The sequence below is a fragment of the Artibeus jamaicensis genome, unplaced genomic scaffold (genome assembly GCF_021234435.1).
Source record: "Artibeus jamaicensis isolate MK-2021 breed Jamaican fruit bat unplaced genomic scaffold, CSHL_Jam_final contig_1015, whole genome shotgun sequence".
In the NCBI taxonomy this organism is placed as follows: Eukaryota; Metazoa; Chordata; class Mammalia; order Chiroptera; family Phyllostomidae; genus Artibeus; species Artibeus jamaicensis.
The window spans coordinates 8,778,669-8,806,350 of NW_026521194.1; the positions used below are offsets into that span (position 1 = coordinate 8,778,669).

The 27,682-nt window shown below is 52.0% G+C and overlaps 2 protein-coding genes across 2 annotated transcripts in view; one reads left to right on the plus strand and one right to left on the minus strand.

Moving 5' to 3' along the window:
• Positions 1–4,701, plus strand: part of USP37 (ubiquitin specific peptidase 37) — a 78,154-nt gene extending 73,453 nt beyond the window's left edge. Inside the window, exon 26 of the mRNA XM_053669666.1 lies at positions 227–4,701. Within this exon, the coding sequence (XP_053525641.1) occupies positions 227–314 (88 nt within the window). The 3' untranslated portion in view covers positions 315–4,701. The remainder of the gene's footprint in view (positions 1–226) is intronic.
• Positions 4,702–5,389: 688 nt separating this feature from the next.
• Positions 5,390–27,648, minus strand: VIL1 (villin 1). The gene is made up of 20 exons (XM_037132281.2): positions 27,548–27,648; positions 23,067–23,151; positions 22,671–22,745; positions 21,680–21,876; positions 20,362–20,470; positions 20,127–20,237; positions 18,318–18,520; positions 18,128–18,206; positions 17,842–17,940; positions 17,011–17,164; positions 16,358–16,458; positions 16,132–16,269; positions 15,343–15,501; positions 14,142–14,321; positions 13,499–13,644; positions 12,609–12,753; positions 11,582–11,770; positions 9,963–10,031; positions 8,986–9,126; positions 5,390–5,633 (listed from the first exon to the last, which is right to left on the minus strand). Exons 2-20 carry the CDS (start codon positions 23,139–23,141, stop codon positions 5,520–5,522), a joined length of 2,484 nt encoding a protein of 827 aa, XP_036988176.2. The 5' UTR covers positions 23,142–23,151; positions 27,548–27,648; the 3' UTR covers positions 5,390–5,519.
• Between the last annotated feature and the right edge of the window lie 34 nt (positions 27,649–27,682).

Consider the following 27,682-nt stretch of genomic DNA (forward strand, 5'->3'; position numbering starts at 1 on the left):
TGGAAACTGCATAACATTTTTAGGAAAGCTGACTCTTGCCAGCCTTCCTCCCTCCTGTTGTTCTTAGAAATCAACACTTTGGGTTAAAATGGTGACCAAATAAATGAACTGCTTATTTAATAATAATTAGGCACCAAATGGGGTTATGCATACTTTATCATTGTGTACTTTCTATTTATTGGCTTTGCTCACTAAATGCTCATTTTGGGGTTTGTTTTATTTTAAGGGAGATCTTTGATGAGCTGCTGGAAACCGAAAAGAACTCTCAGGCACTTGGCATGGAAGCGGGGAAGACCGCTCGTCAGGCCTCGTGAGGAGCAGGCTCCTGGGCCGGCAGTGCGCACTGCACGTGCTCCCTTACCGTCACCCCGCACCTGCCCTCCGCCGGAGGGGAATTCAGAACTCTGCTTGATGCGGGAGCAACCAACAGCTCAGGGCCAAACCAAAAGACAAAAATTGCAGTTTTGCGGAATGCTCCATGCTAATTGTTTTATGGAAACTTTGGTCTCACCTCTATAGCTGACTATCCTCTATTTCTCCTACAAGAGTAGCACTTCCTTTTGTCTTCGAAATATATGTTGTAAATATATATATATGTATATATATGTACATACACACATATATGAGGAATGAATGGAGCCTTAAAAGAGTTACGATGAGCCACCAGAGTATTCCTGCTCAAAATTAGTAGCACAGCGGTTGGGAAAGAAATGAAGTTGTCAAAGAGTCCATTCACCTAAGAGATGTGTGAAGGTATACATATCAGTTAGCATTTAGCTTTTAAGTTCCTTGAGTAGTTTCACTCAAGTCTGTAATCTTTCATGCGTGTTCTTATTAGTGAAGTTCACTGGAAAACCAGCTCTCCATGTTACACTAAGGACAGTTTGTGCTCCTTGCAAAGGAGGGGCATTTCTGCCACCTGACTTGGGGGCTTTTTTAAAAAATTAATTCATGGATTTGTAATGCTTTTGCTGTTTACATGCAGTCCCAAGAAATGGATTGTTGGTGCTTGGAATGTGTTAAGATCCCACATTTGGTATTAATTGTACACTTTGTATTTTCTTTAAAAGAGATTTCTTCAGAATGTGTTCATTGTATATCATCTATATTATTATGGTGGTGAAGATAGAATCTTTGATTTTTCTTCTGTGTCATTCTTTTATGGAACAAGCATTATCCTTTAAAACTTTAAGAGGTAGGAAAATAATTGGGACACCCCAGCAGGGGTAGTTAGGGATGAGGAAGAATGCTAGCATCTTCGTCTCAAACAGAGAGGTCAAGAGGGGTATTCTTGTGTTAAAGCTAAAACTCTGGGCCACTAAAGCTAAAAGCCCTACTAGGAGTGTGAAGTAAGTACATGAGCTATGGAATGAAGTTTGAACATTTAACCATTTGCTGTCTGTCTGGCTTTGCCCTTAAAACAGGCTGGGAATTAAAATGTGATTGGTTTAGGTAATCACAAGAACTAACACAGAAATGGTGCATAATACATTTACCTTACTGGTTAGGTGCTTTGAGTTGATGATCTTTTGGAGTGCAACCTTAACTGCTATATTAGTCACTCGGCTGACTTAAGCAGCTTGATTAAGCAACTTGTGAAACCATGTAAAGACTTTGAGAGTAGAATTCTGTCCAAAAAATAATTTTGTGAGCCCAGGGATCATTAGAATCATAGTTAACTATAGCAGACTGAAACCTTTGATATTTCTTTTTTTTTCCTCTTTTACTATGAACAGGATTACTCTCCCATTCTTAATAGGGGCAAAACTGTGTCTGGTTTTCAAGGAGAGAAAATATTTTAAAGTTTATTATCACAGAAAATGCAACATCTTTCCTGGAAAATTGCCTTAAGAGAGTTCCAGCCCCAGCTTTTGAAACTTGGATGTGTTCTGACTTAGTAACTCTTCTAAAATTTTGAATCTTTGAATTATAAATGGCCCTAGCACTTTGCTTAAACTACTAATAAAAACTTTGCCTCCCATCATTTACTTAGATGCTGCTCTGGTGAATATACCAGTGGTAGGATACGCAGGAGTAGTATAGAGCAGAGGGAAATATTTATTCTGAAAACTAGCTTTTTCCGCTGGGGAGCCATTTTCTTTTTTCTTGAAAATAGCTGGTTTTCTCATACAAGTGAAGCGGTAATCAAATTCTTTAGCTACTTATTACTTCCCTGTGTCTGTATTTGAGATTTTGAGAAGTGTTATTTTAAAAAGATAGGGGAATTATTTGAAGTGAGAGAGGGGTACATTAGGGCATAAAAAAATAGAGATAATGCCATAAGCCTAGATGGTCGGTGAAGTACCCTCATTAACTTGTTTTTCATAGCTTGCGTGTGTTGTATGGTTTAGAAGTACTCCTGGCTCAGAAACCTAATTTGATTTGGTCTTCATGTCTTGGGCAGGGCTTAGTTGGATGAATACAAGTTACTGGGGTAGATGAGTTACCTCACTGAATTTTCCTCCATAGCTGTTCATGGTTGTAGCCTGGTCAGTTTCTCTCTCGTCACTCCTTTATTACCCGCTTTACAATTACTTTCATGTTTTGGTTTAGTGGAGGATTAATGACTACAGATGGAGCTTTTTATCTGGACCATGTTAAATTTTTTTTAGCTGACTACATATTTAAAAATTATAAGTAGATAATATTTTTGTGCAGTGTGATCAGTTTGCTCACAGTCAGGAGGCGGTGCCTTTGGTACGTTGGGCCGGGAGGGTACAAGGTGCTGCAGTCCTGGGCAGTCCGCAGAGTCACTGCCTTTCCTGGTGAGTGTACCACACGTGGCTGCACAGTTGTAAAGGACATTGAACTGGAACTCGACAGCACTTGATTCTGCGTACAGCTGATCTCAATTAGAATTTTCTTTTTTTTGAAGGGAAAATTGAACTTCAAACTTGTTGCTTCTTATTGGCTAATGTCATTATGGAGAATTAAAAGGTTGCGTGTGGCCAGATACTATCTGTCGTCACTTTGGTAGCCGTGACTGTAATGTCAGCCTGTGAGAAGATGGACTCTTTTTCCAGAGGTATATTGATGTGTGTGTGCACACTCCTACATTATGTTTCAGCAAGATAGAAAAGAAGCAAATCCATGACTTGTGCTATTTATATTTTTATTCCAAAAGCTGTTTGTTTAGTTGCCACGGTCTGTTATTTAAGAGGTATGCAGCAACACCTACATGTCAGCTAACTCTGGGAGGCAACATTAGACTGCACGTCTCTTTCTCTCTAATCTAGTGTGAAAGTCTGAAGGAGAAGCTTTACGAATTAAAACCTCAGCAAGTGAATTCATGACTTCCCCTTCCATACTGCAGCTAGCACGACGTTAACTATACAGCCACAGCTACAGGTGTAGTTGTTAATGAAGGCTATTTGAATACACCTACATTAAAGAAATTCTTTGTAATGTCTCAAACAGTTGAACATTATGAGTGTAGAGAGCATAGGGGGATGGGTAGAAACATACAGAAAGACGGTAGTTTATAAACTCACTTGTGATCTGAAGAGAAATTATGTTAAAAACATTGCCCTTCTCGCTCACTCTTCTCTGTCTGGTGAAGTGACACAGTGGATGCTCTTAGTCATCCAAACTTTTTTTTGGCCCCCTATTTGATTTAATACCAACCCCCTGAGGTAGTGTCTTGTGTTGAATTGGGGAAACAGCTAGGTTCCCAATTACATGTGCATCTTGCATTTATGTGGAATTTTTTAGAAAAATCAACAACCCAACACCAGTTGCAGGTCACATAGAACAGATGTCCCCCAAAGCAGATGTCCTTTTCCTCCTCCCATCTTGCTTCACACTGAGTAATGCTCTCTTTAAACATGTACAAAAACCGGATTCCTGCCCTCTAACATCTAATATATGACTTCAAAATTCTAATGTCTTTACTGATAGGTCTTATTAGCATCTGAAAAAAATTTTTTTTAGTTGGGAAACTAGTTTGTTAGGCCTTGAGAGTTTTGCGACAGAATCCTTTGGCCGTGTCTCACTGCAGTCACTGATCCCTTCATGGCATGCTTTGATTGCTAGACTTCAGGCAGTCTCTTTGGTTGTATCATATTTAAAAATGACGAGTAAATTTTCTTTTTCATATGTGTTATGTGTCTGAGGTTTTGTGGTTTTAATTAGAAAGTGTGCCAGTATGAATATAAGCAATCGATTTTGGTAACATTGGACTTTTCTTAAAGTACAGAGGTCCGAAGAATAGACATGTACACTGGTGTAAGAATAGAGTGGACAGAGGGTCTGGATCAGGACCCAAGTTTGTTAGGTCACGTGCCAAAACGAAGACAAGCAAGCAGCTGAACTGGTCTTTCAAGCACGAGGATGCAGAGTGTGGTCGCATGTGGTTGTACACACCTCCAGTCCCAGGTTTCCCTCCCTCCAACCACTCTGGCCTGCTAGCGTTGGTTTATGCTAAGGAAAGGAGAACAAGTAAGCCTCCTACACTTGGCCTGACTGAGCCACTACCAGGTTTGCTGGCAGCTTTGGCCACATTATCTGTGAGGTGATTTTCTTTGTGTTGAATGACTTCTGGTTCTAATTCTTTGTTTTGTTTTGTATGGAGCAGCACTTTATCTGTGTTTTAGCAGAACTGTTCCTCTTTATCCTTTACGGTTTTTCCTTGTTTTGATTTCCTTTTTAAATTATGCATAGAGTTTTTTTGTGTGTGTGAAATTAAAGCCTTTATTAACCTTGTGTTGGTTTGACTTATTTCTGGAAAGGACATTCTTGCAGACCCTTAACAGTAGTTGTTGAAGTTGTGGAAATCACCTCCTGGTGGCCTCAAACGGACTTTTCATGCATCACTGTTAAACCCTAAAGGAAATGTGGCCATCCAAGTCCCGCCCAAAGTCAGCACCAAGTTCCTGCTGTTTCCGTCTGAGGAGCTAATGAGGTTTTGCAGAGACTCTGGATAACTATAGACCCAGCATCTATTCCTTTGCCTTATTAATTATACTAAAGAGGGTGAAATAGCATTTGTGTGTCATACTTGCCATTAGGCCTTCAGCCTGGATCCAGTGGATATGTTGCTGTCACTGAGGACTGGCTAGTGAGTATTGTGGAACCTACCAAGGCCATCTCTTAGGCCATTATACTCTTTCAAAGAAGAGATCCCCTTTAATTTATCACCCAAGGAAGGCAGTGAGGGAAGTAAAAGGAAAAACCATTACTGTGGGAAAAGGTGTAAAACTGCAAATACACTTCAGCCCACCTGCCACTGAGAAAGAAAAGCCTACGAAGTCTCGGAGCGAATATTTCCTGGAGTGTCTGGCTGCTCTTCTGAGGAGAAGCTCTTGGGGCAGCGATGCAACACCGTAAGATAGCAACAAGGGAGCCACCTTCTGGAAAACAAAAACTGGGACCACAGGCTCTTTATGGAGGCACCATCTTTATGGAGGAATATATTAGTAAACAAAAGCATTGCCACAGATGGCTGCTCACAGGTACAACTGTAAAATTTCAATTAGCAAAGGATTAATAATGAAACTGCTTCACAACCACAGCCACTCTTCTCAAAATAGTCCCTTTGCTTTCTTGAGGTTTTGTTGCTTCCACACAGGCAAGGCAGAGAAAGCAGCTGGAGTCATCCCAAAGGTCTTGGTGAAATCCTCAAGGGACAGGTGTCCCTAGAAGAGAGGGACCAGAAGGCAAAGGTCACATTCCTGTCCAAGGTTTGCTTTGATGAGTCACATAGGTGTGGTATAGAAAGCAAACAGAAAGCAAAAACGCAATGTTAGGAGAGCCAGGAGAGGGATGAGGCAGGTGACACTGAAGTCCAAGAAATTTGATCCCTGAATTGGGAACGTAATAAAAAATACGGTAACAGCCTGGGCAGAAGTGGCTCTGTTGGGCATTGACCTGCAAACCCAAAGTTCATCAGTTCAGTTCCCAGTGGTCCGACCACGTGCCGGGGTTGCAGGTTCAGTTACCCAGTTGGGGGTGCATACAGAAGGCAACCAATCAATGTTTCCCGCCCCATTTCCTCTCTAAAGCCAAAAATTAAAATAATAAATGGTGAATAAAAAACAGTAACAAGCTTGAGCTAGATTAGGTCCTTTTGACCAGGGTCAAGTTCACACTATATATATTAGTGAACAGGGCTGTGAGCAGCCCTGAAATAAGAATTAAAACTTTTTTTCTCTATAAACAGACAAATTTTTTAAAAGCCACTTCTCACTTCTCTGTAATGCTTTTTTGGAAATGAAAATATTACATGTGAAAGGGCATTGGCAACAAGGTCTCTTGTTCATCTACGTAGAAACAACCTACAGCTAGGAGACCTTTGTAGGCCTTGGGTGTCGTCAGCCATAAGACGAGGGGATTGCCTGAAATGATACCTGCCCCCCATTAATATGGTAGTGATACTCTTTAAGGCAACCTCAGTGCCCTCAAGACTCAAGTATGAGCCCCAAATTAAAGCTGCTATAAAGTGGTACCCTCCAGCCTTTATCTCTGTTCCCCTCAGGCAGCAACAGGGCACAGGGTGGGGTGAGACAGTGGGTTTCTTTCCACTGAGGGAAAATTGCTCTGCAGAATGCTCAGCTGACTCCCACGAAGAACACCTGCAGCTGGACCGCAAGCTCAGGTGGTGGTGATGCCCCAGTCCTCCAACCCGTCCTCAGACTCCCTTCCAACCCCTAGGCAATCTCTCCTTAAGCCTCTCGGGAGCCCTCCCCACATCCCTAGCAGGGCAGTGGAGTGCCTTGTTTTGGAAGAAGAGCAAATGTGAGTGATTTGGGCATCACACCTATTCACTGAGTGAATAGGGAAGTGCCGCCTACCCCAAGTTTGTTCGTAGCATTCCCCACCCCTGCCAGGTCCCTCACAACCTTGCAATGCCCTTGATCTGCGAGTGGCTTCAGGTGCCATCTCCAGTCCACCCAGGCTGGCTCTGCAGTTTGGTGGAGACCTGGACTTTGACGCTCAGGCTAGATAGCAGGGAATGCCCATCCCAGTGGACTTGTATCTTTCCCCTGGTCCTGTTCTTGAACCCTGCAGTCCTGCCAGCTGATTGCTGGCCTCACCCATGGCCACATCCGCCTTTCTGGATTACTCACTGATGTTCAAACACTTAAGACACCCTCCTGCTACTGCCTTTAGTGAGACCCGTCACCCCACTGTTTACTGTCACTGGTCCCGCTTTTGAGTTTGGAGCAGCCAGAGGTCTGGAGACCTCTCCCACCCTCCCCTCTTGACATTGAACCCACAGCTTTCCCACAAGAATGTGTGCTACTCCCATGATAAAAAAATCAGCAACAGACAACTGATTGTTTTTAAAGACTCTAAGACTTCTTAGACTAATTCCACTATGTTGCAGGTGATGCTGTTTCTATCAGTTTCATTCAGAATTAGCTTATCCACTCAGCCTCATGTCAATCACCTAGTTCAGTAACACTGGCTGCCCTTCCCTTTAGAAACCCTCTTTTTATGCCACAGGATGTGGTTGATGGTAACTGTGGGACTCAAAAGACCTGGCTCTTGGTCTGTCTTTGCTACTATTATGTCACATCAGGCAAGTCACTGCCCTTGTCTGGGCCTGAGTTTTCTCAGGAGTAGAAAAAGCAGTTATAATCACAGCTTACATTTACAGAGCACTTTTTATGTATCAGGGCCGAGTAAATAATATTTGTAATATTACTATTATGACTAACGTATTGGGATCATGCCAATATCAGTGAGGACACAGATGGGCATGTCTGGGAGAACACCTGCAGGTGGTCTCCAAGGGGAAGGGCAGGCGCCAATGCTCTGGGAACAGTGCACTTGACCTATGTCAGGACCCGACCCCTCACAGACTCAGATATTCTCGGAGAAACCAGGCATCTCTCTTCTGTAGATTTCTTAATTCATTTGTAAGACTTCTTTATGCTTTCTAACACACAAAATAAGTTTTCTCTCCTCTCGGTAACCCCCATCAAGCTAGATCTGAAGTCTGTTGGGAGTCTTCATGAATATTAGAAATGTGTTTCTAACAAGTTCTTGCCCAACTCCTCCCCCACCCCCACCCCCTGCAAGTGATCCACTCAGGCTGCACCTGCAGCTACCAGATGGGTCTTCCTGGCACTCTGAATTGCCTGCCCACCGGGCACCTATTTCAACCCGGATGTCTCCCAGGTGCCCCAAACCACATGGCTGCCATTGAACTCATGATCATTCTCAGAGCGCAATCTGACCCAGGGTGTTTCATTTGTTCGTTTGCTTAATCTTAGAGAATAATACAATTTCCCCCTTTCTCTCTCACCTCTTACCCAGTACTTACCAAGTGTCGTTCATTTGACCTCCTAATTCTCTAAACTGCCTCCTTCCCTTTTGCGCCTCCCCCCCCCCCATCCGAAGCTCCCATCTACCTCTCGGCCTAACCTAGAGCGGCGCTTTTGCCGCCTTCCCACGCCTTCTTCACTGAGCTGCCACAGTGGTCTTTAAAAGAGAAAGCCTGACAGCCACCCGCCTGCTTCAGCCCCGAGAGCTCCCTTACCCGTTTACCACCGTCCCTAAATGGCAGAGAAGGCGCTGCTCAGTTTGGCCCCCGCCCCTCAGGCCCTGCCCCTCAGGCCCGCTGCCTCTCCCCAGCTCTCCAGCAGCCACCACTCTGGGCGTTGCTCTGCCCGGTGCTTATTCCCTGCCTGGGGGTCTGGGGGCTTTGTGTGTACTGTTCCCTTCTCCAGGAATAGCCCACTCTGCCTGAACAATTCCTGTTCATCTTTCAGAAGGCTGTCTTCTCTGACTAAAGCAAGTTCCTTTTTGTAATACTCTTCATGGCACTTATCCCCACTGAAATTAAATAATAGTGTAACCAGGCCCCTCTGATCTCTCCTCGCAGCGAGATGTAACTTCACAGGAAGGTGAAGACCAGGTATGTTTTGTTCACCTGGCTGTCCCCACCACCTCGTCATCTCCAAGGGCACACCCTGGGGATCAGTTAGTGTTGCCCAATGAATGGACAAGCTTTAGCTCTTCCTGATGCTCAAGCTGACCCACCTCCTTCCTTCTGGGGTCCACACCCTCCGGGAGCTCCTCCACGGGCTGGTTCACCAGCTGTTCCAGGGGGTAGGTAGGCAGAGGCCCAGAACTGAGGTTGCTGTTAGCATTGAACACTTCCTGTTTAGGGTTTGTGATCTCCTAGAGAAAAAAAGGAAACCATTGGCACTTCAGCTGGTTTGTGGCTACCCCCCAGGCTGCCTTTCTCTCTGAAGTCCACAGTGATCCTAGGGCACCTCCTCCAAGATGCCTTCCATGATCCCCCCACACTGGCCCACCCACATCACGTACACACACATAAGAACACAACACATTGGACTGGACCCCCAAGCTTTATAAAGCTGGTGTGTATCCAACCAAAGCCAGTTGGTTCAAGATGACTATTTTATGACACAGGCTTCCCCCAGATGTTCGAGGTCTCCCTTGGACGTTTATGACCCTCCTTCTCTTAGTTGTTGTGAAATTATCATCTGTAAAATCACCTTGACCTATCTATACATCCCTGCCTGTACCACCATTCTTATAAGAAGGGTTTCGGAACGAACGCCATGGGGTGCTCCGCCTGTGGGTGGAGCGAGGAGTCATATCTGTTAAATGGTGATCACAGAGGTGAACTTGGGAAATTGCTCCCATGTTCTGGACACATTTCTGCTGATGCTACTTGGCCTCCTTTTCCCAGCAAGCCTGTGAACTTTTGGATCTGCAGTTTAATATGCTTCCCTCACCCTTCAGCTCCCCATCACCCAGACTCTTATGCATGCGAAAATCTGGGAATCATTTCACTAGGAAATGAAGAAGACAAAACAGCTAGAGACACTGAAGAGAGAGAGCAAGAAGAACTTCCATGAAAAGTGAGAGGAAATAGCAGGAAGGAAAGCACAGGACACCGGCATCATCTCCGGAGCTTGCCCAGCCCCCCGCAGGTTGATCATCACCAGATGCCCACTGCAGGGCCCAGACACCTGCCCCATACTCACAGCGGTGATCTCGCTCCAGTCCCCAGAGTTACCAAGCTCCCCCTTCAGGTCCTCGTAGGATTTGGTGTTCTGCGTATAAAGCGAGTAACAAATTAGACCTGCTTCTCAGCAGAGGAGACTATTTTCCTTCAAGAGTTGACAGAAGGCTGGCCCAGGGCCTGGGGCTGAGAAAGGAAACAAGGAGCTGGGTGGAAGCTGGAGGAGGGTCCCTGAAAAAGGAGGGTGGGCGATGAGGATAAGCACTGAGGGAGCTGACAGGTCAGAAAAGGCCCCCACAGGGGTTATTTGCCCCTGCTCAGCCCAGCATGGGAACTAAGAGGGGTCTGATATTTTCCTGCCCTCAGAGGCCCATGCAAGCAGCCCCTTCTAGCATTCAGAACCCTGCCTACACTGGGTAGGTGCTGGGAGACGCTGGGGTCCTGAAGAACTGGGAGGCTTCCCTCAGACCTGGGAGAGAACCCTGCCACAGAGGAGGGAAGGGAGTAGAAAGGTCCATGGCTCCAGGAGGAGCCCCATCTCCATACCCCCAGGGCCTGCACCAAGCATGGCACATCATGAGGTTTGGCTAGGTGGAAGGAAGGAAGGAAGGAAGGAAGGAAGGAAGGAAGGAAGGAAGGAAGGAAGGAAGGAAGGAAGGAAGGAAGGAAGGAAGGAAGGAAGGAAGGAAAGCCTGCACAGACTCGAGGTGACGCAAGAATCTCAGAGTCGTTGACTTGGGGCACTGATGATGCGAATATACAAATTTCTGGCATCTGGATTTGCAGCCTGGAGATTTGTTTGAATCCATCCTGAAGACTAAATTCAACCCATCGACTACTGAATTGTTTTTCGTGTGTTTGAGGAAATTACTCAAAGCTCTCTGTTCCCCAACCTCGTCCGCTGAGCCGGTTTAGCACACCCAAGGCCACCAGCGCAGCACCCATTTTAACCCCAGCCTCCCTCCTTCCTGCAGGAACCTTCGCTGGGGTTCCATTGTGAGGACCTGCTTCCATCTGGGGCCCATTTCAGGAAATCCTGTGGAAGGCCGTCTCTAGGGTAAGGACCACAAGTGTGACTCACTTTGCTTAGAATTTAGTGCCACAAAGACATCGATCTGTCCTCTAGAACTGGCATGTTTCCTTTCATGTGGCATGAGAACCTACCAGCGCTGTCCCCTCAAGTTTCTGTGATGATGGCAATGTTCCCTCTCTGTGCCATCCAACATGGCAGCCATGAGCCACAGGTGGCTACTGAGCACTTGAAGTGTGGCTATTGAGAAACTGAATCTCCAACTTTGTTTAATTTTAACTAATTTAAATGCAAGTAGCCAATACAGCTCCTACCAATAACGCTGAATGGGGGCGTTGAGCTAAGTCCAGTGTACAGACAAGGTTCTGTCACTGGCCTGGGTTTGACAGACTTCCTTCCCTCACCCTTGCCAGGGAGATTAATGGTCTTACTGCAGCCTTACTTCTCCTTCTAAGGCCTCTCTAACCCCTTTATCAGTATATCACATGCCATTTCCCGCAACAGAACAGAAAAGCTGGGAGTCCGCCCTGCCCCTGGGGTATACCACGAAGAGGCCGCTCAGAGAAGGAATCGTTGGGCTGTAAGGACCCAGGAGGGCTGGGGCCACTCACACTCCACTTGAAGGGATCCCATGCCAGGAACCAGCCCGTGAAGGTGGGGGGCTCATGTCCCTGCTTCACCAAGATGATGGGGGTCTCAGGGTCCCGGCCACTGGGGTGGGTCTTGAGGTATTCCTGCACCGTGGTGGCAGCGGCTTTCTTCTCGTCCTCATTGGCATGCTTCCCGATCCAGAAGAAGACCTGCGGAGAGGCCGGGAGCTGTCAGTCCTCCCGTCCTCCTGGCCCACAGGTCTCTGCCACAGTCCATCCAGGCTCAGATGGGTGTCAACTGTGGACTCTGACCTTGTATAGGCCCATCTGGCCTTGACTTTGCATTGGGGTAATGAGAAGGTTGGGCAGATGCTCTCCACTTAGATATTCTGCATATGTGTGACTTTTGAGCTAGAGCCCTTCAAAAACACTGCTCTGCCCCATGAGATAAAGTGGACTTCGAGAAAAGATACATCCCACGCAGCAGCCCCTCCAGGCTGCTTTCTGCTTTCTTAGGTTCCTTATAATACTTCTCCACGGGGAGAACATATATGGGAGCCAAAAAAGTCCTTCTCTTTCCCTTTGCCCTGGCTGGGTAGCTCAGTTGGTTAGTTAGCTTTATCATCCTGACACACCAAAGTTGAGGGATGGATCCCTGGTCGGCACACATACAAGAATCATCCAATGAATGCAAAAATGAGGGGCACAACAAATCAATGTTCCTCTCTCTCTCTCTCTCAAATCAATAAATAGAATTTTTTTCAAAATTTGCCCTGGCTGGTGTGGCTCAGTGGATTGAGCGCCAGCCTGCAGACCTGAATGTCGCTGGTTCGATTCCTAGTCAGGGCACATGTCTGCATTGTAGGCTGGGTCCCCAGTTTGGGGCGTGTGAGAGGCAACCAATTGATGTATCCCTTTCACGTTGGTGCTTCTCTCCCTCTCTTTCTCCCTCCCTTCCCCTCTCTCTAAAAAGTAAATAAATAAAATATATATTTTTTAAAATCTCCATCCCTAAAGCCACTATTTCTTGGGCAGGCCTCAGTCCCACCTGGTCCCAGACATCAAGCAGAAACACTTCGTCTTCTTCCAAGTCATCCTGATTGAAGTCGGGGATTTCTGTGGCCAGGAATCGCCCAGTCTGGTTGGAACATTCAAAGAGCCTGGGGGTGATGACGATGTTTTCCTGCTGCAGTCTGCGGGGTGGAGAGAAGATTGTGTTGGCAGGAGGAAGCCATGGGCAAAGGGGAAGTGAGGACCCAGAACTCCGAGGGAGGGACTCAGACCTGGGCAGCCCGCCCCCGAGGAAAACGCTCTTCCCTCCGATCAGACGAGAGGCCCTCCCTCCTCCCAAGAGTCTAAGAGCTCTCCACAGGAGAAATCCCCACCAATTTCTCAAGACCCGCATTCCAGTGGCTCTTTTCTAGTCCCGTTTGGAAGTTCTTTCTGTTGCCTTCCTTCTATCCCTCCTGCTGCTGCTGTAGTGCGTGCCCTTTTGCTTTTAAACTAGGGGTCCTGGATCTTCTTAAGAAAAACCATTTGGAAGAGGGTTTACAGCTGGTGCTCCTCAGCATCCGGGTGCTGGGATGCACCCGGCTGGGATGCATCCAAAAGGCAGGGAGTGCATGGACTTGGACGTCTTCTTCCTGAAGGGCAAGCCTGTAGCCCCGCCCCCTTCTTTAACCTGCCTCCTAAGGCTGTGAACTCTCTTTGCCAGGGAAACGCCCTGCCAAGCCCCAGGCAGACCTCACTGAGCAGCACAGACACAGCCCCTGTACCTAAGAGGTTCTGAGGGCCTGGACTGCTCCTGACTCATACTGTGGCCCTGGCAGGTCCTCAATCCAGGCCTGCTGCAGGCTCCGGGCCATGAAGGTGGAGGTGCCAGGAGGCTGTCCAGCCTCAGAAGGTGAACGGGAGGCAGGGGGACCCCTTGTTACTTACCTCTTGGTGCTGGCATAGGGTGCCTTCCCGCCCAGCGCCATCCAGAAGTTGGCCGGCTCCTGCCCTTCCACCACCACTTGCCTCTCCGTCCGGGAGATGACATCAGAGACCATCTTGGCCATCTCCCGCTCATCTCCGCTGCAGCCCTTGGAAAAGGAGAGCTGGGTGTGCTGGGGGAGACTGTCTCCAGCACCGAGCTGACACACACAACCCCAGGCCCCTGCCGCCATAGTCACTGAGCTCCCAGGTTGTGAGGGATCTCCCGGATCAGGACCCGGAGCACATGGCCGGAGCAGGGACAGTTCTCCCCTCCTTTCCTCTGACACTCCAAAGAATGTCGGCGGAGGCAAGAGAAGCTTCTCTCGCCTTACAAAGCAGGAGAAGGACTACGAGAGGCTGCGAGTCCTCAATACGGAGATAGATGGGGGGGGGGGGTGACAGACAAATAGTGAGAGGGAGCCTGCGACGTAAAGACAGACCAACACTGCGGCCAGAGACAGACAAGGAGAAACCTACTCGGACAGAGGCAGAGATTCCGAGGATGTTCCAGACCCCAAGCTGCAGAGCAAGGGGCGGGGCTAGAGGTTCCCACCCCGACCCAGGTCGCTCTGAGGCTCTGAGGCTGAGGGGGACCCGCACATACCTTCCCACACCACAGGTAACAGCAGGACGGGGTCTTGAGGATGAAGACATCATTGGAGTTGAGGGAGGAGGCCTGGGGTGGGACCTCGAAAGCCTTGGTGTTATTGTTGCCCGTGCCCCGCACCTGGAACAGCCGTGTGGAGGGCGCAGGCTCCTGGCTGGTAGCCCGGGAGGTCCCTCCCTGTAGGAGAAGGCAGGAGTAACTTAGGAAAGATGAGGGGGGACCAGAGGGGTGAACCGAACAGGAAAAGAGTTTGGGGCAGGGCCTTCCTGCCCCTCCGGGTCTGCTGATACATCAGATTAATCTTTCCAAAACATTTGGTCATGGCACTTCCCTGCTCAAAGCCTTCAGTGGCTCCTCGCTGCCTATAGCCTAGAACCCAGCTCTTCACAGGGGCCTTCGAAGGCCCCACATGATGAAGCTGCAAACTGCCATTGCAGGTTGACTTTGCTCTCTCCAAACCGTCCAGTTCACGCGGCCAGGCTTCTCATTGTCCCCACAGGTCCCTTCCTCTGGCCCTTTTTTCTGGCCACGCCCCCTGCATTGCAGGCCCTCACCATACCTTGGTCCAACTTGTCAACTGACCCCAGAGTCAAGACCTCCTCCAACCCCCTTTCCACCAGTACCTCCACGCCCATTCCCAGGGTACTGTATCCACATTCGCCTTTGAACTCAACTTGTATTACTGGCATTTAACCACATGCTGCCTCAGACTGTTGGTGCACTGCTCTCCCAACAAGATGGGAAATGGTATTAGTGTGGCATTCTTCCCCTCCCCCAGCCCCTTGGCACTTTGCAGAGGGCTGTGTACTTAGTAGGTGCTTAATAAAGAGATTATTGCTTAATTGAATGCAGAAGCTGTCCATGTCATTTTGTTGGAAGGCACCAGTGCAGTTTCGACAGGTCCATTGTTTAGGCAAGTCTACCCAAAATAACTTCCGTTTTCATGTAAAGGGCCCAAAGAGCTGGGGTGGAGACAGTGCTTGTACATGCCGAGTGCTCATTACATGTATGTTTAAAGCGCTGAGTAGCCGTCTCCATCACCGGTTCCACTTCGGGGAGGAGCCTCAAGGGTCCTCTTCTGTGGAAAATGGGCTTCGCCCACAGCCCCACTCCCATCCCAGGTCCCCTCCCCAATCTTCTGGATGCCCACCCTGCCTTAGTTGGGGTTCTGCCAGGCCCCTCAGTCCAGCAGCCACACCTGATAGACCACCATGCGCCCCTTGAAGATGGACATGAGGTGAGGTGGCTCCTTGCCCATCGGGACTCGGATCTGGACTGGTTCATTGTTGTACTTCTGGTCCAGGATGACGGCTTGGTAGGCTGAGGCTGTGATCTCGTCCTGGCTGGCCTGCTTGCCCTGGGGATGAGCAGAACGAAAGGGGTGGGATGAGGTCCAGCCCTGATTCTGACCACGCCCACCGCCCTCAGCAGCAGCTGCATCCCCAATTCTGACCTGGACCCAAGCCCAACTGCCTTCCCCATCAAACCGCACCTTGGTTGCAGCCAAAAATCCAGTGTGACCCAGATCCTGGTGCTGGTCCCAGCCCCAAACCCAGTCCTTTCCCAGCCTCACCCAGCCCTGAGCCACCTGCAGTCCCAGCCTTGACCCCACACCTCCTCCCCTCTTCACTGTACCTTTCTCGGGGAAACACCATGGCTACTACACCACTCCCCCAAGCACCCAAGCGTCCCCCTGCCCCTCACATCTGGACATAGAAACCCACAGTCAGAGCAGGTGAAGGGGAAGTTCAAGAGGCCATGGAAATGGGAAGGGAGACTCAAAAGGGGAAAAAAAAACAAAAGGGAAAGTGTTGTGAGCAAGGTACTGTGTCGGTGAGACCTCACGGCAAAAGCTGTCCCAAGATAGACAAGGGGTGAGCTCCCAGTTACCAGGGATACTCAACACAAAGAGGATGGCCACTTGGCAAGGGCATAGTGGGGTCGGAGCTGAGGTGGCTGAGCTCTGGACGGGGGAGCAGGGCCTGACCTGCCAGATGTAGAGCAGGTAGTGCGGCTTCTCCCCGATGAGGTAGGTGTAGAGCAGCAGGTAGCAGTCGCCCGCGTAGAAGTGGCCAAGCCACTTGGACTCCACAGGCACCAGCTCTAGGTTCTCAATGCGCCACACCTGGGGCCAGTACCCGGCTGGCGTGAGGTCCAGGACAGGCTCCAGCAACCCCTCCCACCCAGGGCAGGCCTCCCTCCCCCCACCATACCTCCACCTGCCCGCTCCCATCGTCCACCATCTTCTGCTGGGCCGCCAACTGAGGCTGGACATGCATGGAAATGGCATCGAACTTCACCTGCTCCACCTTGGCTGGAGTGAAGGGAGTCATGATATGTGTCACTAGCTGAGGTCCCCCAGGTCCTCCCCACAGCCCTGAGGGGTAGCTATAATCCTTACACCCATTTTAGAGATGGTGAAACCAAGGCCAGAGAGATTCAATAGCTTGCCCAAGGTTACACACGGCAGTTATAATACGAAACCAGGTCTCCCCGCCCCCAGACTCATGCTTCTCCAGGGTGCTCCAGGGCAGCCAGGAGAGGGACAACCCTTTCACCGTCCCCCAGGTGCCTGGCACTGAGCTTGCCCTCAGCCAGTGTGGTTTAGTGAGAGACTGAGCTATTTGGTTTCCAGGGAGACCCAACCCCATTCCAAATGAAAGGCGGGTCATTCTCAGTTCCCATCTGTGACAACCCTTGAGTTCATCCATGTCCCCTCATGTCCCCACACCACCTGGGGAGCACAGACCAGGGTCAAAGGGTACCCAGGAGAAGCATGGCCAGGAAGGAGGGCAGGAGGTAGGTCTGGGTGCTCTCTGGGCCGCACTCCGGACTCCCAGCCCACCCTGCCTCACCCAGCCCTCACCCACGGAGCCCACAGTGTGGGTTTTGCCCAGGCCCGAGGTCTGGCCAGGCAACGTCCACTTCTGGAAGAGCTGCTGGAAGACGGCAGACTCCGCCCCATCGTTCTGCACTTCCACTTGTGTGTTCGGAGGGTACTGCTTGGCTTTTATGAAGTTCTGGGAAGAGAGCGGGTGGCTGTCTTGCCCCCACCCCACAGTGCCCCCACCTCTTGCCCCCACCCCACAGTGCAAGCCAAACGGACCCCACCATGAACCTACCTCTGGTCCCAAGCCCAAACCAGAACCCAACCCCAGTCCCAATCCTGACCCTGCCCTGGCTCCAACCCCAAGTTCAAACTAGGCCTTCAACCTGACACCACCCCAAATCTAACTCTGACCCCCTCCCCAAGGCCAAAGACTGAAACTTGACCCCACTTCGGCTTTAACCCTGGGCCTCAGCCCTGTCTTCAACCACGGGCCCAACTCTCAGCCCATCCTGCGGGCCCTAAGCCAGTCAGGGTTACTGACCCCAGCCCAACAGTGACCCCCATCCCCGACTGGCCCTGCCCCGTGCTGACCCCCGTCCTCTATGTGCGAAGGACAGCCTCCATTTCCCCCCTCCCTCCTCTGAACCCAGCTTGAGGTGGGAGCCCCTATCCCGAGGAGGCGCCGAGGTCACGTGGTGGCTGGCGCCTTGGTGTGCAGACAACCTCCGAGATGGCTGCAGAAGAGCCGCTCAGACCCCCAGCCTGGGTCAGGCCCAGGGCCTCCTCTGGCCTCCCTGCCCCAGTCTGAGCCCTTCCCCCTCCCTGCTCGGCTCCCTTCACAGTCCTCCTTCCCAACCCCATGCCCACCAGGGCCTGGCTCATGGCTTCCTCCCTCTCCTGGGCATTGGCGTTCTTCCCCTTCCACACGTAGACCTTCAGGCCCCCCTGGTCCAGGATGTAACAGTCCTAGAGGCAGGAGAGAGAGGCCCCGAGTGAGGGCCTGACCGTGAGGCGGTGCTGGGCTGGGGAGCTGCCAGCACAGGTGGTCTCCCTGCCACACCCACCTGGCCCCCGGCACTGCACCAGCTGGAGGGAGCTTGGGCAGGGTGCAGGGGGGTGGGAGTCGTGGCTGGGGGCCTCCAAGCCCTCTCACCTCGTGACTGAGCAGGTCTTGGGTGAGTGGCCGCGTGGCGACTTCTCTGACTACCATCTTTCCCTCTGCGTCCGACACGCTGCAGGAGAAAGTACGGCCTGTACCAGGAGGGGTCTCGGGCCCCTCGGCGGGGGCACCCTACCCCCAGGAAATCCCCCAGCGCCCAGGAGGAGCCCAGCTGAACACTCACTGGTACAATTTGAGGCTGGCCTTGAGTGCGGGCTCCACCATGGTGTCAGGCACAGCTGCCTTCAACTCCCTCCGCTTGCCCAGCACTTGGTTCATGACCTCCATCAGCTGTGGGGACTCCTTCTCCTTCTCCCCGTCCACCACTGCTATGTAGGTCCGTCCGCCCCGCTCCTGGTCTCGGATCTCCTTGGCCAGGGTCATGCCCTGCAGGGAGGCACTGGGTGACCCTCGGAAGCCGGCCAGGGGACAGGGCAGCATCCACCACCCCAAACCATGGCAGGAGACCACAGCCCACCCTGCAGCAGCCCCAGGGGTGAGGCACCTCCCTGCCTTCCTGCTTTGAGGGGGACCAGGCTGGTAAGGTGCATGCGAAGAAAGCAGGTGAAAACCCGCTGACAAAGCAGGTTCCCTGGTTGGCGGAAGGGTGTTCGGGGTGGAATTTGAGGGCCTTCGTTTTTGACATTGTTTGAAATTTGTGATTTGACGTCACAGTTTCAAACAAAAGCTGAGCTCTGGAGTTTGCAGTACTCGGTCTGCTTGCCCCGTGGCCTGCTCGAGCACGCGGGCGCACGCATGCACACAGCTTCACATGTGTGCACATGTGCACACACACAGACGCTCGGGTCCTCCAACAGACACCCCCCAGGGTGAACAATCCACATGTGCTTGTCCCCACGACACGCACACGCAGTCTTCATGTGCTCACACACTCACACTCACACACAGCCTGGCTCACCCTCCTTAATCCAGTGTCTGCTGTTCAGTGACTGGCTGAGCCCCAGGCCCTCTCTCTCTCCCTCCCTCCCACGAGCTCACCTGGGCCCATGTTTCTGTCTCCAGCCCAGCTCTCTGCTCTCACCTTAGGCATCCACCTTCCGTGGAGGCCCCATTTTACGACGTCTGAAACCGAACTCTGGGTTTCCTTCCCAAGTCGGTTGCTTCCTGATCTTTCCCATCTCAGGAAATGGGCTCCATCCCTCCGTGCACTTGCAGAAGCACAGCGCTGAGTCCTGCCTCGCCCCTCTCTCTCTCCTCCCCCATGCGACACGCAAGTCCAGTGGGTTCCACCTTCCTAGTCCAAGGAGCGGGGGCACCTATCCCCTTCCTCACCTGATGGACACAGGGCTCCCTGTGTTCCCTTGGCCCCTTCACCACGCCCTCTTTTGTCACTCAGAAGTGAGAGGGCCTTCAATAGCCTCCCTGACACTGAGAACCAACCCCAACCCTCTTACACAGTCCTCTGACCACATGACACGCCCCTGTTAGACCTGCCTCCCTCCTCCCCAAGCTTCCTGACACCCCCGTCTCATGCTCTGGCTGCTCTGGTGGTCCGCCCTCCCCAGCCATTTCTCTCCTGCTCTAGGGCCTTCTCCTCCCTTCTCTCACCAAGTCCCAGGAGCCTTCCCAGAATCCTCAGATCCGCACACCCCACCCCTCCCTTCATGTCTGCTCCCCCCACTGGAGGGTCAGCTGAAGGCCAGAGCCAGGGCAGGGCTCCCCTGCTTCGTTTACCACTAGATCCCAGACGCTCAGCACAGGGCGCACAGTGGGGACCTGTGAAACCTCAGGGGACGAGCCACAAGCGCACACTCGCCAACTCCAGCCAGCACCCCATCCCAAACACGTGGAGACTCAGGTCCACCTTCAAACCCCGCCCCGGGGAGTCCAGGGAGAGAGCCCTGGGAACATGGGGGTGGGCTGGAGCAGCAGAAGTCGGGCAAGTCTGACCGTGGGGGAGGCCAGGTGCCGGTGTGCTGCAGCAGGTGGGAGGGGGGGGGCTTGGCGAGGGCGCTGCGTGGGCGGGGTTTACCCTGAGTCTCTCCATGCGGTTACTCTCCGGCCCGTTCCACTGGATGATAAACTTCCCAAGGTCCAGGAGGAAAACATCCCCACGGTTGAAACTCTTCCAGGACATCTCCACCTGGAGAGCCATGGGGGAGGCGCAGAGCCAGTCAGACCCCATCCGTCACCCAGCCCCTCCCGTCCCTGGCCTCTGCCACGAGGGGGACAGGAGGCCATGCCCTGGGGCTCCGCTTGATGCCCACCTCTCCGGCTACCACATTCCTCTTGCCCTTCACATGCAGCAGCCTTTGGACGTCACTGGAGTTGGTCTCCACGTGCTTCATGCCGGAAGCCACGCCCCCTTTTTGGATCCTGAGAAGAGAGGTGAGCTGAGCTCGGAGAGTGGGCTGGGAGGCGGGCTGCCTGGCTGGGGCCGTCTGAGGCTGCACCTGGGACTAGGAGGCGGTGCCTGAGCAAACTTTAAGGAGACATTCACTCTCAGGGTCACGCAGGTGTTAAGGTCAGTGTATCACCTGCATTTTCATGACACCGGCAGTGAACGCTGCCTTAAAGTTTGCACCCTGGACTGCCTCGCTTCACTTAGTCTCTCCCCTGCTTAGAGGCCGTCAAAGACAGGAGCATGGTCGTGTCCCCTCCCAAACTCATATGCTGAATTCCTAACCCCCATGTGACGGTATTGGAGATGGGGCCTTTGAGGGAACAGATTTAGTGGAGGTTCTGATGAGGTCATGGGGGTGTGGCTCTTACAATGGGATTCGTGCCCTTGTAAGAAGAGACACCAAAGAGTTTCACTCTCTTCACCAGGTAAAGAGAATGGACATCTGCAAGCCAGCAAGAGAGCCCCCACCAGCAACCAAATCAGCTGGTACCTTGATCTTGGACTTGCCAGCCTCCAGGACTATTGAGGAAATTACTTTCTGTTGTTTAAGCCAGCCAGTTTATTTTTTATATTTTGTATTTTCTGTATTTTTCTATGGCAGACCAAGCAGGCTAAGGCAACAGAGGTGCCAGCTCACATGCCCAAAGGAGCAAATGCTGCCGTAAGTGTGGGGAGAAGGGGAGCAGCGAGACAAAAGGGAGGGGTGGAGATTGTGACGAACTGAAGAGCTCCTGGTCTGTCCTACAGATGAGCAGTAACTTGGCTCCTGATTATGTGTTTCCCTGGGAAAAGTCCAGAGACTAGAACTTCAGACTTGACAACAAAAGCTCGGAATCTGGGCTTTTCTTTTAAAAAGCCTGCTTTAGGAGCAGGTCTTTTGCTGGTTGCTTAGAGGGGAGACTTCATGTGATGCCCTGAAAGTTGGTTTATAAAGTTCATGGTGCCCAGAGTTGTAGAATTTCAGGATGGCATTTGGGTGGCCAAAGACAACAATTCGAAAAATGAAAACCAAGGACAAAGTGGCAGCAGAAACGAGGGTGAGGGAGTGGAATGGAGAACACGAGTCCCCCCGTGGGCTCCCCCCGGCCTCGGACTGCCTCGCCAGCTCCAGCTCGGGCCCCAGCCTCGAGTGTCTCCCCTGCCCTGGCCCCACTCCCCAGCCCGCAGCGTGCCCTCCATACACAAGGCCCTTCTTGAAGTAGCCTCGGAAAGCCTCGCTCTCGTTGCCTTGGACCTCCCGGTGCTGGACAGCCCGGCCCTTTAGGAAGTCGTCCATCTGCGTGGTATAGATGGCAGCTGCCCCTTGTTCATCCTGGGACGAGGCCTGGCCGATCCAGTAGTGGATGTCATAGGACAGGTTGCTGCCTGTCTTGTGGATCTAGGGAGAGGGGATGTCCAATGTACCTGAGACCCTGGGCGCCCCAGCCCTCGCCCGCCTCCCTGCTTTGCATGGTCCCCCACGCATCTGCATCCTGGGCCGCAGATGAGGCCTGAGTTGTGGCTCCAGCTCTTCCATAGACCCTGAGACGAGGGGCAAGAGGCTTCCCCTCTGGGCCTTGCTCTTCTCCTCCTGGAAATACTTTGGCTGGACTATAGCAGCATTTCCCAAAGAGATGTGCATGGACCATCAGAGGTTCATGGGCTGGTTAGGTGACGTGCAAACACATGCATACATGAAATTATTGTGTAAATATTTTATAGCTACCTTCCGTTCGGGGCACGGACACTGCTTTCCACTTACGGAAACGATACAGAGTTATACTTTTAAATAAATGTATTTAAAGTTTCAAAGTGAGTTACGTAAGAAACAATGCCAATGCACCGACAGTACAAGCAGCACCAGGGTGTGGCCCCGAGCAAGGCGGTGATATGGAGGTAGCTGCGGATTTTGGAAATGTGGACTCAAGGCAGGGTGATATTCCATGAACTCAGAAGGTCCCTAAGACTATAAATCCACAGGAGGTCATCCCAGTGGCCCAAGGGCAGGGAGAGCTTCTTACATCTCTGATCCTACAGAGCAGCCACTAAGCTGGGCACCCAACCACACCCGAAAAGGACCGTCGTGACATGAAGCCAGGCCAGCTCTTCCCATGGCCCCAGCCCCGAGTGTCCTCCCTGACACCTGTGGCTTTGCTCCCTGTTCAGCCCCCTCCCCTGCCCACCACCACTCACAGCCAGGAGCACGTAGCAGTCACCGTCAAAGAAGCAGCCAAAGGTGCTTTGAGGAACTGGCACCATCTGCATGGCCTGGAGAGAAGGGAGGTCTGAGGGGCTGCCCGGGCCCTGCCAGGATGCCCAGCGTCCTCCTCCCTCGGGCACAGGAGGCGGGAGAGGGAGAGAGCCGGGAGGAGGAAGGCGTGACAAAGCTGACCGGGAGAAGGGCTGTGGGGAGGGGCAGAGGTAAAGCAGCAGGAGTGAGAGGCTGATACCTGAGGAGAGGAGGGGGGCACTCAGGGACAAGCACCGGGGCCCCCACGCCAGAAGGGCAGGATCGGAGGACAGCGAGAGTAGCCCCCGGCCTTCCCTCCCCTCAGTCCTCTCCCCCACCCACGCCCAGGCAGACCTCACCTCGATCCTCCATATCTGCACCCCAGGTGTGGTGATGTTGAGGGAACCTTTGACTTGGGCGCTCAGTTTGGTCATGGCGATGAGCCTGAGGGGGAGGGGGTGTGAGAGGAAAGACTGAGGGGTTGGGAGCACCTGGGTGCTGCTCTTCCCAGCCAGCTCTGAGAGCTCCCAACAGTGCTGGGAGGCCAGGGCCCAGGGACCTGGGACGCTGGTGGCCCCCACTCTGGGCCCCGATTGACTGAGGGCTGAGACCCACTCTGATCCTGTCGCTCTCTTCCTCAAACATCTGCCCTCACTGCCTCCCACCTTCTGGATAAGGCCCCCAGTCTCACCCTGCCACCGAGGGCCTTTCTTTAGCCCCAAACGATTTATCTAGTCCCAAACAATTCTTTAAAATATTTTATTTATTTAATTTTAGAGAGTGAGGAAGGGAGGGAGGAAGAGAAACATCGATGTGAGAGAAAAACATCTATTGGTTGCCTCTTGCACTCGTCCCAACCAGGGATCGGACCCACAAAGCAGGCACGAGCCCTGACCAGGAACTGAACCAGCAACCCATCACTTCACAAAACGATGCCCCACCGACCAAGCCGCACTGGCCAGGGCTAGCCCCAGATAATTTTCCTTTTTGAAATATGTTCATGAAAGCCATGCTTGGTTAAAAAAAAGTCAGACAGTTTGTTTTTTAAAAGAAAGCAAAGAATAATAAGGCCTGAAAGAAACTTTTAAACAGAAGTTTTAACAAATGCTTGTAAGGGATGCTCATAACAGCGTCATTCACAATAGCCCAAAAGGTGGAAGCACCCTCAACGTCCGTCGGCAGATGAATGGATAAACAGCAGACTGCACGTGCCCACTGTGCAGTAAGAGCCATAAGAAGAAGCACACGTGCGACAGTGTGAGTGACCCTTGAACACACCGCGTTGAACGAAAGAAGCCAGACACGGAAAGCTTGCGCTGGACGACTCCATTTACATGAAACGCCAGAGCAGGCAAATCTGTAGAGATAGTGTGGTTTTCAGGGGTTGGGGGAGAGGACAGCGGGGAGTCACTGCTATGGGGCGTGGAGTTGCCCCCTGGGCTGTGGAAAAAGTTCTGGAACTAGGCAGAGTGGTAACGATGGTGTAATGGAGTGAATGTGCTGAATGCTTTAAAGTGGTTAAAATGGCCCTGGCTGGCGTAGCTCAGTGGATTGAGCGCGGGCCTGCGAACCAGAGTATCACGGTTCGATTCCCAGTCAGGGCACATGCCTGGGTTGCAGGCCAGTTCCCAGCGGGGGACGCACAAGAGACAACCACACATTGGTGTTTCTCTCCCTCTCTCCTCCCCTTCCCCTCTCTCGAAAAAGAAATAAATAAAATATTTTAAAAAATAAAATAAAATAAAGTGGTTAAAATGGTAAATCTTACGTTGTGTGTTTTGCCACAGTAAAAAAGCATACGCAGCCGTTTCCTGTTCCTTCCTGGCTACCCCCCCCCCCGAGCACCGCTCGCTCGCTGTTCTGGTGGCCCACAAGAGGTAGACTCCACAGTGGCAGGGGCAGGTTGGTTCGTTTGGTAATGAATCCTCAGCATTTAGCACAGTGCCGGCACTTAGCTGGGTGGGCGGGTGGCGAATGAATGGATGGGTGAGTGGATGGGTGAGTGGATGGGTGAGTGGGTGGATGGGTGAGTGGGTGGGTGAGAGGATGGATGGGTGAGTGGGTGGGTGAGTGGATGGATGGGTGAGTGAGTGGACGGATGAGTGGATGGATGGGTGAGTGGGTGGATGGGTGAGTGGGTGAATGAATGAATGAATGAATGACAGCTCCCAGGTGAGCCACCCTACACTCACTGAGCTAGAAACCTCCCTTCTCCAAGCTTTAAAAAAAATGTTTATTTATTTGTTTTTAGAGAGAGGGGAAGGGAGTGAGAAACAGAGAGAGAAACACCAATTGGTTGCCTCTCAGACCTCCCTAACCAGGCACCTGGCCCGCAGCCTGAGACCTTTCTGTCTGTGGGGCCGCGCCCAGCCCACGGAGCCACACTAGCCTGGCCCCGAGCTTCTTTTATGGTGTCATTTTCATTTATGGCGTCATTTTCATTTATGGCACTTTCGGTTTTGACCTGCAGCTGCGTTCTCCACTTCAGCTGCTCATCAGAATCACTTGGGGAGCCTTTAAATAATACTGACACTGCAGTGTGCAAGCCACTTCCCCAAGGCTTCTGATTTAATTAGTCCAGGGTGGGGCCCAGGCCTGGGTACCTTTAAAACTCCCCAGTGTGGCTGGTATCAGCCAGGGTAAAGGACCACTTGCCCCCAGCTGTTCTCACCCCTGGTTTCCCACCCTTCCCCAGCAGTCTGGAGTTCACCCCACTCCCCACCTCCCAGCCTGCCACAGAGTCACCCCATGAACTGGCCCTTAATGAACCAGTCATGGGGCCCCCACAGGTCTAGCCTCAAAACGACAGACTGGCACATCTCTATCTAATCTCTCTCTGCACCTTGACTCTCGGTAGCCTCTTGGAATAATGACCTGGCCTTCACTGCTCAGAAACACCCTGTTCGGAGTCCTGAGGGGTAACCCCTCACCCTGGCCTCCTGGAGTTTAGTGCCAAGGTCTCCCTGCCAGGCAGCTGATTAGCATCCCTTGCAGGAGATCAGAGCCGCCTGCCATTGAAGAACCTGTACGAGCCCCTGTGCCTGGGTCCCGTCTGTGGCCCCTGTGGGCCGTGGCCTCCCTCATGCATTCCACCCATAAGAACTCCTGGTTCAGTAGAACCAGTCTGGGCACCAAGCAATAGAATGTTTGTTTGTTTTTTTTCATTGCTACCTTTCTCGACGTCCCCCTTACCCCGAGGCAGATTCTTTGACACTCACTAGCTGTGTGAACACGTACCCTGTCTCTTCATCTGTGAGGTGGGAGAGGTCAACGAGATGATCACTAAAGTCCCACCGGGGACATGCTGGGATTCTAGGAGTGCCCAGCAAGAGGAGGAGGGGGTAGACATGTGGATGCACTTCCTGCTCCTCAGAGGGGAGACTGGGGGAGCTGGGACTTGAAAAAGCCAGCGCTCTCCCTCCCCAGAGAGAAATCAAGATCGGGGACCTCCAGCCTGAATGAGTAAGGGGGTGGGCAAGGGGATTACGGGGTGGGCGGCTCTGAGAGCCCCCTTGCTGCTTCTCGCCCCCTCTGTGTCTGTGTTGCTGCTGTTTTCCCTTTGCTGGTAGACACCCCCACACACACCTTTTCCCCCCTGGCTGACACTTACATGTTCTTCTAGACTCAATTTAGGTATCATTTCTCCCAGGAGACCTCAGAATCCACATCCAGGGCCCCACGACATCCTGGACCGATGCCTCTCGTGGCCCTCCGACCACACAGTGACAGGAGGATCTGTTTGTAAGTCTGAAGTCCTCTTGGCCAAGGATCTAGATGTGTTTGTCTGGATTGCCCCCTACACCCAGCACATAGTAGGTGCTCAGCAAATATTCATGAAGCTGAAAGACTGAACTGTGGAATGGAAGGCGGTAGGCCTTCTTGGGGCCTTGGAGGGAGGGAGAGCTCCCCCCGGCCCGGTCCCATCCTTCCCTTCGTCTCTGCTGCCCTGTTGTCGGCCGGCCTCGGAGTTCAGGCTCCAGAGAACTCCGGTGGCTGTCACTGCTCTTAGTTCTCAGTCATTCAGGTCTGAGCTAGACAGGGATGTGGCAGTCCCTAAAACAAGGACACCTTCCTGCTTCCCCAGGCCCATAACAGCAGTGGGAGTGGACACACCCCAGCCCGCAGCCCGCAGACTCTGCCCGCATGGGCATCTGGGGCTGCCCGAGCAGGCTTCCTGGGAAGGGGGTGGTCAGTGTGTCCCAAGACCCTGATGGGGACATGTCTCTTACCTTCTCCCCATTTCAGCCGAATGAAGCCATAGTGGCTGGTGAGGCCAATGGGACCATAGGTCCCGGTGGAGGGGAGATGGGGCAGACATGCCCCTGCCTCTCTGCCTTTGCCCATTCAATCCCTATGGCTATTCTCATACTCTAGAACCCAAGCGACAAGAGCCCTGAGTTGCCAGGAGTGCCAGGGAAATGATGATATGGAGAAAGAAACCATTTCAGATGAAGAAATGGGTAAAGGGGTGGAGGGTCTGAGGACAGATGTCAGGGCAACCAGTTAGCCCCAGTTTGCTCAGGACTGTCCAAATTTTAAGTCCAGAAGTCCCACATCTCCAGAGTCTTCTCAGTTCAGGGCAATGGGGGTGGTTGACGCCTGGAGTGGGTGGCAGGCTAGTGGCAGGTAGGGATCTGGACGGGCAGTTGTCTGGGGTGAAGCCTGAACAATTCTTTCCTTGGAAGCCAAGGAAGCTACGCTGGGCTCTCTGCTCTTAAGTGCCAAGCCGCAGGTCCAAGGTGCTCCGGGAGGCCCCGTGGTGCCAGAGAGAAGTAAGGGACCCTATCCTGCCCTCTCCCACCACCTAAGGTCCCCATGGGTCCCCACAAGGTTGTCTTACCTGGCTAGAGGAGACAACTGCCACCTGGGAGATCTCGGGGAGTTGTGGCAGACTGGCTGCAGGAGAACGACCTTTGTCCTCACCCCCCCACCCCCCTCTCTAGGAACTGCCTTCACCATATAAGGGAATATAGGG

What these genes read in the sequence shown, in the direction of transcription:
- VIL1 (XM_037132281.2), bottom strand. Translation starts at nt 23,141, where the DNA reads ATGACCAAACTGAGCGCCCAAGTCAAAGGTTCCCTCAACATCACCACA. An exon ending in ACCGCATGGAGAGACTCAGG is followed by an intron (nt 18,521 to 20,126) that starts GTAAACCCCGCC and finishes GCCTCCCTGCAG; the next exon opens with GGCATGACCCTGGCCAAGGA. An exon ending in ACTGGAGCGAGATCACCGCT is followed by an intron (nt 9,127 to 9,962) that starts GTGAGTATGGGG and finishes TTTTTTCTCTAG; the next exon opens with GAGATCACAAACCCTAAACA.